The sequence below is a fragment of the Dipodomys merriami genome, unplaced genomic scaffold (assembly GCF_024711535.1).
Source record: "Dipodomys merriami isolate MVZ:Mamm:240054 unplaced genomic scaffold, mDipMer1.0.p SCAF_9, whole genome shotgun sequence".
In the NCBI taxonomy this organism is placed as follows: domain Eukaryota; kingdom Metazoa; phylum Chordata; class Mammalia; order Rodentia; family Heteromyidae; genus Dipodomys; species Dipodomys merriami.
In genome coordinates, this window is record NW_027206512.1 from 10,744,953 (window position 1) to 10,756,833 (window position 11,881).

At 42.7% G+C, this 11,881-nt stretch overlaps 1 protein-coding gene and 1 pseudogene across 1 annotated transcript; one reads left to right on the forward strand and one right to left on the reverse strand.

Annotated features, from left to right (window-relative positions):
• Nucleotides 1–271: 271 nt before the first annotated feature.
• LOC138820942 (ral guanine nucleotide dissociation stimulator-like) lies at nucleotides 272–3,461 on the reverse strand. The gene is made up of 5 exons (XM_070012945.1): nucleotides 3,198–3,461; nucleotides 2,809–3,002; nucleotides 1,926–1,973; nucleotides 1,235–1,455; nucleotides 272–930 (listed from the first exon to the last, which is right to left on the reverse strand). The coding sequence occupies exons 1-5, from the start codon at nucleotides 3,459–3,461 to the stop codon at nucleotides 272–274; spliced, it is 1,386 nt and encodes a 461-aa protein (XP_069869046.1).
• A 6,544-nt stretch (nucleotides 3,462–10,005) lies between these two features.
• Nucleotides 10,006–10,723, forward strand: LOC138820605 (NADH dehydrogenase [ubiquinone] 1 alpha subcomplex assembly factor 3 pseudogene; annotated as a pseudogene).
• Nucleotides 10,724–11,881: the final 1,158 nt, after the last annotated feature.

The window sequence follows — 11,881 nt, forward strand, 5'->3', positions numbered from 1 at the left end:
ATTTATGGCATCTGGTCTGTTATATCCTTGAGCTTTTATAGTGGCCCTATCACCCAGTCTCCATTGGTCTAGATTCCTCAGCACTCTCTGTGCATTGAATAGTTCCCTATATATCCAGCAGGTTCTCTTGTACAGCTCCAGGTCACTCTGTGTTTTACCCAATTCATGACCCATCTGTCTGGAACATCCCATTGTAGGTAGAAAAACAAAGCACAATATTTAGGATTCATGAAATGTACAGCATTATATAAACATTGACATTTTAATAAAGCTAGAAGAATAAGTAGAATAACCATTTTACAGCAATCATGACAAACAGAAAAATAAATATTTTCCCAGGGAAGAGGAAGGGAAACTCTAACAGTAGATCTGCTTCTAAGTTTCCTTCAGGCAGAAATGTGAGGTCAGGGTCCTCAAAGGGATTTACCATCTCCTTAAAGACAAGATTTTCTTCCTGAGTTGTTGAAGAGACAGATTCTAATTTCTTCTCCTGGAGTAGGAAAGATTTGTCCAGATATTCACTTTTCTCAACTGAATCTAGCTTTTGGATCTCACTTACTGGTTCTCCCAAACTTAGAGTGGGGATATTTGCCATTAGCTCCATGGGTGCTAGTTTATCCTCTACACCAGCAGGTGTGCTGACTTGACTCGTTCGGAGCCAATCTAGACTATCTGGGAAAGTCCAGGGACAATCTTCCTCTGGAGAATCTTCAAGTTCACCTATGTCACATGTGGGATGCAAAACAAGTGGGCTAGCCACAGGACTCAAAACCTGTTTGGGCTTTTCTGCAATTGGTACAAACCACTTCACATTTACATGCTTTCTGGAGTCCAGTGAAGGCTCCAGATCTCCATCAGTCACCATCGCTGACATCAGTGGTGGGTTCTTTATCTCAAGTTCACGAGAAGCTGCTCTATGGTGGCTCAAATCTGACAATGGAAATAGATACAGGATTCTTAAGAACGAACTCTAGATGTTCAGAGGTGACACAACTACCATGAGGATCTAAGGGAGGAAGCTGTAGAACTTGAGTTTGGACTGAACACTGATGAAAAGGGAGGGTCTTTCTAATCAGTGGCAATGTCCAAGTACTTTCTAAAAGAAAACAGACATTATCTGGCAAAGAATATCCACAAAAGGACACTTTGCCAACCTGGGTAGTACTAAGGGCTCTGGGCCAGTCACCAACCTGGAGGAATTATCCCTAGGGGCCCAGGTTCCATCCCTACTCACAAGCTCTCAGGCGCCTACACAAGGACTCCTCCCTCTTTTTCTGATTGGCCACAGGTTCCTCCAGCTGATCAAGAAGGATGTGTAAGCGGAAGAACAGGTCTGAGGAGGGCATGTTGAGCATGACGTAGTACATGAGTTTATTCAAGGTGTCTCTGTTCTTGCGTTCATAGAAATCATCAGGGTAGAAGTCCATCCACATAGTGAAGATGGAACAAAGGGTGCTGTGGGCAGGTGGGAGGCAAGGTGAGCGCCTTCCCTACCCATTCTGAGCCTCCCAGAGCCCCTTTCTTGCAGGCCCCCCAGGCAGCAGCTGCTGATCAAACGAGCAAACTTGTCGGTTGGGAAGTGGGCTGGGACTCCTGTGAGCAGGATGTGCCTTACAACCTGCTTCTAGAAGAGAATTCTCTAGAATTGTCTCAAAGACAATTCTCCAAAATTCTCACTGTGATAGGTAATGATAAGGTTGTTTCCACACAAGATCTGACTGCACAGAGCCCTCCCTGTCATCCATGAAAGACCACAACCACACCCACAGCTGTATCATCTGCCATCCACTGAAGTCACAAGCACCAACTCCCTGGTGGAAGTCACAAGTGGTGCGCAAATGAGAAATTCACACGTTGAATCAGAAACCTCAAAGATACCCATTTTGCAAAGATACCCATTTCTCTTTGTGCCAAAATTCACTTACTTCTTCAATCGTTCATCTTCCTCACAGTTAGGGCGGAGGGATCTGTACCTATGAGAGGAGAGGAGGAGGTCATGTTTGGCTTTCTTTTTCAGAACTAACAGAACATCTGTGAGAGGCTGGCTAAGTTCCAGATGGGAATGTAAAACTGAGAGACAAATAAATGAGAAATGTTTATACAGTTCTGTGGAAATTCTACAAACAGGCTTATATGTGTCTGTCCCAGGTAAATGTGAAAATGTCTCATCTTGGCTAATCAGGAGGCTGAAGTATGAGGATCACAGTTTGGAGCCAGTCTGGTCAGAAAAAGTCTGAAGACACTCATCTTCAATTAACCAGAAAAATACCAGAAATAGACTTGTGGTTCAAATAGTAGTGTGGTTGCTGTGAGCACCAAAGAGTGAGCACTCAAGCCCTGAGTTCAAATGCAGGGTAGGCACAAACCCAAAAAAAAGCAAATGCTTCAGAAGTTTATAAGTAAGTAAACCTAACATAATCCTTCCCAGATATGTCAGAAGAATTCAGCCCCCAGTTCACCCCTCAGCCTTTCCTCTGTCTACATTACTTCACAGGTCTCCTGAAACCTTATTTACTAATGGTAAATGTGGTTTCCTAGGGCCTCACCATGCCTGTAATCCTAGCCTTTTAGTAAGCAGACTTCTGAGGCTCCAGTAACTTCTGAGGGAAATGAAATGTCCACAGTGAGACACAAAGTCCTGGGTGACTCAGTCCTAAAAACACCAGCCAGGGTGTGCACTTCTTTGTCTCATCATCCATTCCCAGGAGAAGACACCAGTGAAATTAACAGGCTCAGACAGGTGCCAAGTATTCCCAAGTATTCACAAGACAGGTTGAGAATCCCCAGGATTGAAGAGGGATCACTCACTTTTTAAACAGAATAGCCAGCACTTGTTCCATTGTCCCACACAGTCTGTAGTTGTGTATAAAATTTCGAGTAAAGAAGGTATCACCTTTCTGGTGGGCAGGGACCAGGTTCAGCACCAGCATCTCCAGCAGGCCTGCCTCTGGGCTCCATACATTATAGGGCATATTCAGTGCTGGGACTGACTCATTGTCACCCTAAGGTGATAAAGAGAATAGATCTTTCAAACATGGAAATGGGACCACACTTCATTGTAATTGAGTCATTGTAATAGAGTGAACTGAAAACTACAAAGAAGGTATTATCTCAGTATAGACATTTGAAAACATACAAGAATCAGGCTATTGTGTAGGCCAGGATGAGGTCAAATCAGTTTCTTATCATGAGTATACCTTGCCTGAGTCGCCTTGCATTTCCATTCGTTTCTTCTTAGAAAATGGTCTGAGATGTTGAACTTGTGGCTTGGCACGGATCCAATATCTGCAGGTTTGAGTGAGGCACCCATATCTCTCTTGCCTGAGACCTGAGTCTCCTGGCCTTCGAAAACAACAGGAGAACATTGTTCTCTTCCCTGAGTTGACGGTCAAGTGAGCTAGCTTGAGCTGACTCTCAATTATGGTTGCCTGGGTATCTGGGATTCCATATTCCAGCTCCATTGTGAAGGAAGTAGGGTCACCTCACAGGGCTCAATCACCTATGCTGCTTCCTCATACAAGACCTTCCCAAAGGACAAACTGGATGCCAAAATCTCCCCTCACACTTTATGTGTAGACATAGTTAACAGCACACCTTTGTTGAATCCCAACATCCTCTGCTAGGCCTAGTTTCCCACATGGGCTAGCTTCAAGGCGCTATTCCTAGGTCAGGTCCATGCCTAATTCGTCACTACTTCTCTCATCCTGAACAAATCATTTTGCCTCTCAGGGCCCTCTCAGCCTGCCCTGTGCTTCTTGCACATATTTTTAATATGTACGTCCTAGGACATTGTTAGCTTTCTGCATCTTAATCTTCTGTTTGCCCTTGAAGCCCTTCTGTACTGGCATCTGGAGAAGATGCAAACACTTAAATGATGGAAAAACCAAACAAGTATTGGAAAACAAACATTACAAAGACACATAGACATTTCTACAGGTCTTCCTTTTTGTAAGAGTAATGACTATTTTTGATACTTTTGGCAAATATTTTATGGAGGCCAGGGATGAGGGAGCAGGTGCTCCGCTGTCATCTTATTGTGATGACTATTATTTTACAATACTACAACTTTGAAGAAATGCAATATTTGAAGGAATGCACTAATAGAAAATTGTGCTCTTGTGCTCTTTTCACAAGCTATTCATTTATACACTATGTGCCTCTGAAGTCTTGGCTTCTGTATCCCATAACCTACTTTTCCTGATCCTCCTGATGTTGAGGAAAAAGGAATTTCACAAATCCCTTCGCTGTTAGCCAATCTCCAGATATGAATTTAAGATATGATATTGCCTGTGATTTTGTATGTGGTAGGGTGGGGGGTGGTTGGTCCTGGGGCTTGAACGTGGGGACTGTGCAATATCCCTCAAGGCTAGTGCTCTACACTTGAGCCTAGCTTCATTTCAGCTTTTTGTAGTTAATTGGAGATAAAGAGACTTACAGATTTTCCTGACCAGGCTGTCTTTGAACTGAATCCTCAGTTCTCAGCCTCCTGAGTAGCTAGTTACAGGCGTGAGCCACCGGCATGTGCTGGTAAAGCATTATTACTTGAGGTACAGTGTTGCAAGTCTCAGTCCAGCTTCACAAAGCACTACATCAAAAAAAAATCAACAAACCAATAAATCTCTATACAAAAATACAGTAATAAGATGGGATGAGGATAAAAATTTAGTTGCATAGTATGCTACCTTAACTTGCAGGAGACCCTGGCGTCAATATCTAGTCTCAAAACCAAGCAAAATGAGGTAATTTCAAAAGATGCTATCTATTTTGTAGTTCCATCATATAATAGTTTCAAAAAGTGAAAAGAATTAACATTTGTATTTATATAGGGACTACAAGAAAAGATGGTGGCCAAACAAGGAAAGATAAATTCTACACAGAAGGAAAATTATTGTCTGGTCCTGTCATGGTGGATATGTGATAATGTTCTTCGGAGCAACAATGAATAAAAATATATTTATTACCTGTAATCTAACTTGCCTCTCTCCTTGTCCACTTTCATCCTCTAGTGCACATTATCAACTTATGGATGTTTATGCTATATTCCAAAATAACTAGCAGAGTCATGATGTTACTAAAGTACATTAGCAATCAATGTTTTAGGAGATAAATGTACTATTTATATTGGCCTGATCTATATATATTTTAAACAAGTAGTGTGCTATCACATATTCCCTAAGTATGCACAAATACTACTTCAAAGTGACTCAGAATACAACAAGGTTTTGAAAGCATATGCTTGTAAAGCTAGCTACTTGGGAGGTTGACATTAGTTCAAGAACAGTCTTGTTTTACCTACAATGCTCCTTCTCAATCACTGGCTATGTGCAGTGGCACACATCTGTCATTCGAGGTACATGGGAGGCTGAGAGCAGGAGAATTTCAATTCCAGGCTAACCCCAGCAAAACATTCCTCGTGACTGCATCCCCAGCAAAGGATGTTTGGTACTGGTGAGTATCCATCACTCCACCTAAGGGAAAAGTTAAAAAATGGGAGCATCATAGTACAGTATCAGAAATAAACAAGATAAAAACATGCCAATACAAACCATCATAAACAACATACCACCAGTGCTACTTTCTCATATCTGTAATCCTAGCTATAGAGGAGACTGAGATCTGAGGATCCTGATTTGAACCCAGTCCTGGAAATAATGTCCATAAGATCTTCATCTCCAATTAATCACTAAAAAGGGATTGTGGGATTGTGGCTCAATTCCTATTGCACCAGTCTTGAGAGAAAACGCTCATATGGCAGAGTGCCAGCCTAAAAAGCAATCCAAGTATGATCGTTGTCCTGAGTTCATGTCCTATTAACAGCAAAGAAAATTGCAAGAAGGGATAACATTGTAGAAAAGGAAATTTACTCATGACCTGACTTACATAACTGTAATCCTTCTATATATCACTTTTGTAGAAAATTGCAAGAAAAAGCCAAGTAATGAATTACAGAATGATATGATTTTTAAGATATTTAAATAAAGTAAAATTTTCACATCCTGATTCATTTTTTTGTTTATCATTCCCTCCGTCCCTCCCCCCCCCCCACCACCAGTTTGGGTGGAGGAAAGAAAGACCCTATGCTGCTTGGGACTGTGCTGCTGCTGCTACTGATTCTCCTCCTCCTCCTCCTCCTCCTCCTCCTCCTCCTCCTCCTCCTCCTCCTCCTCCTCCTCCTCCTCCTCCTCCTCCTCCTCCTCCTCCTCCTCTTTCTCTTTTCTCTTCTTCTCAATAGGGCTATTTTCTATTATAGGTTAGCCTGACAACTTTTAAAAATGTAGATACCATTATTGGATGAATGCATATGAACTGTCATTCACTATTTACAAAGGAAGGAAATACTGTCATATGTGACTACAAGGATGATTCTTTCCTTTTTTTATTTTGATGATATATGTATGAAATTTTATCTATACTCATTGCCTGTTGGCCTTGAATATAACATTCATCATATAATCAACATATTAATAAGGGAATAGCTATTTCTGAAAAATATTTAATTAATATAATTCATATAGTTGTTTATATTTAAAAGTATATTATTTTGTGCAAATGTCTGTCTCTGGATTATTTTAATCTAAGATTAGAGATTAACATCTTTTATTTATTCAACAAATGTGGCATACAGGTAATATATTAAAAGCCATAAACCATAACTAGTGGAAGCTTTATTCAATTCAAAAATAACCCAAAACAGAATGCAAACATTGGATAGACCTTATTTTTTTATCCAATCTGCTGTTCATCTTCTTATGATTGAGGAATTAAGTCTATTAATGGTTAGGATTATTATCAAGAGATGTGTCCTATTTCCTGCCATTTTCTTGATTTCCCGTGTTTTGTTTCTTTCCTCCTCCTCTGTTTACTAAATTGATTTTTTAGTGATTTTTTTTGTCTGATGTGTTGCTTTGATTTTGGTTGTTTTCTTCAGATTGTTTTCCTCCCTTTAGAATTCTTTGTATTGCTGGTCTAGTGATCACAAATTCCTCTAATTTTTGTTTGTCATGGAAGGTTTGGTTTCACCATCTACTGTAAATGATAGCTTTGCTGGGTAGATCAATTTGGGTTGGAAGTTGTTAATCTTCAGTGCTGGGATTATACCATTCCAGGCTCTCCCGTGTTGAGGGTTTGTGTGGAAAGGTCTGCAGTGATTCTGATTTTATTTCCATTGTAATATGCCTCCTTCCTTAATTTTACGGCATTTAAAATCAGTTCCTTGCTACTCACATGTAATGTTGTTACTGTGATGTGTCTAGAAGTGTTTCTTCTTGGATGTCGTCTACAAGGGGTTTAAATATGCTTTTGTTAGGCAGATGAGATTTTTGTCTCTTAAGAGTGGGGAAGTTCTCAGCTATTGTTTTACTGAATAGATATTCAATGTCTCTACTATTAAATTCTTCCCCCTCATCTATTCCAGTTATGCATAGATTTGATGTCTTAGCTGAACCTGCCAATTTCTGGACTTCTCTTTGCTAGGTTCTGAATGTGTTTCCCACACTTTTGACTTTTTGTTCTAGTTCTTCTGTTTTATTCTCTTTTTATGTCATAGGTAACATTTCCAAACAATCATGCTGCAATAGGGGGAGATGGTTAAATACATTTGCTCCTTTTTCCCAACTCTTCCAACCTCCACCAGCAGGAACCCCCTGTTTGTATTTACCACTGCATCAGGAATGAGTCCTACTTTCATCATCAAAGCCAGCCTGAAAGAAGACTGGGTTGTATAAAGCATGAATGTGAGGGAGGCAAAGCTGTGGCCTCACTTTCTTCTCAGTTTGTTTCTGAACTTAAAATGGAATTCAGGATGCTTGGGTCCTGTGTTACTGGACACAGGCTACATACAGTCTGGAAAAAGGGCTTTCGATTCAGGCTCTCTTATCTTCTTCTAATATAAGACTGATTCTTTTTAAAAAAATCCTTTGATCTTGATCAGTCCTGATTGTATCTTCCAAAGGTTTTCCTGAATGGCTCATAGAAATTAGACCAACCCCCTTCTGGTGCTCTCCATAATCTGGTCCAGATCTTCCCCATAGCCTCTACTCTCCAGATAAAAGGCCATCCTCCTTCCTGTTAAACAGCTCTCCCCTTCCCTATATTCTACTTGGCTGTTATTCAACTTTGGGGTTTCAGAGGTAACTATTCCCTCAAAGCAGCCTTCCTTGACTCCCATTCTCAATAAAGGCTAGGTTTAGTGCCTCTAGGCACTCTTTTCAAAGCACTTACTATTTAAATATTTATGAAATTAGGTAACAGTAATCTCAATCAGACTATAAAGTCCATGAACTTGTCCATTACTATTAACTCTAATGTAGCATCTGTCAACTAAACATGTACTAAGATATCACACTCCAGACAAGACAACCTCATGAATTTATGGGCAAGGCAAACTGGATCACCAGCTTCCTCGCTGATGAACAGAGAGCCTTCTCACTTGGCTACCTGTGACCATCACACCCATGGGGTCCTGGAACTATGCTGAGCTTCAATAGACACTGGAGAACGCTGAGGGCTTGGTAATATGTCTGTATTCCGCAGCCATGTTTTCCTAGTTACCTGAAACAGGGAGCAGGCTTGAGGAACCCTCAAAGTGGCTGCATGTGTATCTTTCTAAACTTACCTCCCTGTTTCCCTTATGTAATCACTATACGCCAATGAGAAAAGGAGCCTTCAGAAGGCTGGTCTCACATTCCTATCTACCTCAACGTATCCATGTCTAATTTAAATCTCCCCACTTCTGCTGCAGGGCTCTGAGCATCAAGCCACATCGAACTATTGGTCCCTATAGCACTTCCCATGGGATTGTGTCCTAACCCAGTTTTTGGGCACCTTTCCTCTGAGAAGGATCATTGATCCAGTAGATTAAGTTTCTAATTGCTAAATATTGTTCTTGGTTAATTGCCTTTAGCACTGAGAGTGAGACTGGCCCTCATAACTAAATGTCAGCCACAAGATACTATATTTGAATCTAATATCCTTTCAGGAGTAATTAATTCATATACACTTCTTTCCTCAACTTCTCTAAAGCTGTGGATGATTTTTATCCCATTTTATTTGACTGCTGTTTATTTATTTATTTATTTCTGTCAGTACTGAGGCTGGAACTCAGAATCTAGACACTATTCTTCAGCTTTTTTCTCCCAAGGCTGGTGCTCTAACACTTGAGCCATACTTCCACTTTTAACTTTGTGCTGGTTAATTGGTGATAAGAGCCTTATAGACTTTTATTCCCAAGCTGACTTCATACTGCAAGCTTTAGATTTCACCTTTCTGGGTGGCTACAATTGTAGGCATAAACCATCAGTGCCTGGCTTCCATTTTATAGTTACTTAAAAATAATAAATGAATCTCTCTGTTCTCTCTGTCTCTGTGTGTCTATCTATATCTGTCTCATACACAGACACACACATAGAGATACAGAGACAGAGACAGACAGACAACAGAGACAGAAACAGACAGACAGGCACGTACACGTAAACACACACACACACACACACACACACACACACACACACACACACACACACAGAATTCATTTTCTCTGTTGCCAAAAAGGCTGACTCCACAGACCTTGATCTCTTAACATTGAACACAGACATTTTCTTAACACTTTGTAAAACTACTAGTCTATTCATGAATTAAAAAATTATTCAGTCTTGTAAAGAAAATTAAGACTCTTCAATTAAAAAAAAAAAACACTCTAGGAGGAAAGGCGGGTCCCGGAGGCTCGCCCCCCCACACACACCCGCACCTTGACCCGGTGTGCGGAGGGGAACAGGTGCGCGGCGGCCCCGCCCCGTGCGCCCCGGGAGCTCCGCCCCACGCCGAGGGCCCCAGGCTGGGGCCTGGGGTCCAGGCCGTGCCCTGGAGGGAAATCGCGCTGCCAGGTGTCCTTCCCCCCTCTCCCCCAGCTTCTCCCGCCCCCCCCCCCGGGATGGCCGGCGGTGGGGGGGGGGTTAGGGCGGGGAGAGCGACAGGTGCGCGGGACACCGGAGGGGGGGGGGGAGTCGGATGCCCCAGCTGTCATGGACGCCGCGGCGGGAACTAGCGTGCGCGGCGCCCTCCGGGCCGCAGGGGGGCGCTGCGGCCACGCCGGGCCGCAGCCTGGGCCGCGATGCCACCGGCTAGGCCCAGGGCCCCGACGATCGCCGCCGCCGCCGCTTTCGCCTGGCGCTGCCTCTTCCGGGCGCGCTCCGCGTCGTGTCCCGCGGACGACGAGATGTACCAGCGGACAGGCATCTCCCTGCTGCAGCACGAGGCCTCTCCCGCCTTGTCCATCGACTTGTCCATCGACAGCTGCAACAGCCGCGGCTTCGCGATCAACGGGAACCGCGTGTCCGGGCCTCGCGCCCTGCTCCCCAACTCCATGGTGCAGTGGAACGTGGGATCGCACCAGGATAGCACTGAAGACAGATTCTCTCTCTTCTGGATGCTGGAGCCCAGGATAGAGATTGTGGTGGTAGGCACTGGAAACAAGATTGAGCATCTGCACCCCCAAGTGCTCCAGGCGATGAGGAAACGGGGCATCGCTGTGGAAGTACAGGACACGGCCGAGTGACAAAGCTGCTCTCATCCCTCCACCTGGACACAGTTCACTCACACATCTGGGCCCAAGTGCAGCACGATCCAGCAGCTGAGCAGCTGTCTGCGAGGACAGAGAGCAGAGGGAATTCTCATTTCCTTACCCTTTCATTCTCGGCACTTTAATAACACTTGAGATTGTAAAAAAAAAAAAAAAAAAAAAAACACTATATAACACCAAGATAAGCCTTTTGCTTTTGTTAATATATTCTTGAATATATATATATATATATATATATATATATATATATATTTGTGCATCTAGAAAACAAATTTCCTAGAAGTGGAATTTCAAGCTCAGAGGGATTTTTGTATTTCTTTTTTTTTTTTATTGTGAAAATACCGTACAGAGGAGTTACAATTACATGGGCAACATAATGAGTACATTTCTTATCAACCATTGTAGCCTCCTCCTTTGTTTCCCCTTCCTATCCCTTCCCATTTCCCCGCCCCCCACCCTCCTCTGCCGCCCCCCCCCACAAAGTTGTAAAGTTCGTTTTTTGACATAACGATTTGTATATCTTTGTTGCAATGGGCCCACCTGTATCCCTATTTTAAAGATTTGTTTTTTCCCTTTCCTTCCACAAATTATACCAACATCAAATACAATGAAAGCAAGGGTTATACCGTGGGGGAGGGACATACAAAGCAACAAACAAATCATCTTATAAATATGTTAGAAACAATCACAAGAAAGAAAAAACATTTGAATACTTATCTTGGGATTCATTTCACCTAACATCAACTTATCTGACCTTTTCTGCTTGTCTCAGACATATACAGGTTACTGCAAATAAGGGAAACCATGGGACCTATGTTTCTTTGGGCCTGGCTTACGTATTTCTAATTTTGAGAGACTTTGCAAAATCATTTACAAACTACGAAACCAAAACCACCAAATACACCACACCTATTTCTTCCAGCTGTTGGGTTGTTTTGGTGTTATTTTGGAATAGGAATGTGCACAAGAATGGTCACAAAATGCAGAAGCTTCAAGCCGGGCGCTGGTGGCTCACGCCTGTAATCCTAGCTACTCAGGAGGCTGAGATCTGAGGATCCCGGTTCAAAGCCAGCCCGGGCAGGAAAGACTGTGAGACTCCTATCTCCAATAAACCACTAGAAAACCGGAAGTGGCGCTGTAGCTCAAGTGGTAGAGCACTCGCCTTGAGCTGAGGAGCTGAGGGACAGCGCCCAGGCCCAGAGTTCAAGCCCCATGACAGACCAAAAAAAAAAATGCAGAAGCTTCAAGACATCAAAGAAAGGTATGCATATTGTTCAGAAGCTTTCTCAGAGTGCTGTTTTTTAG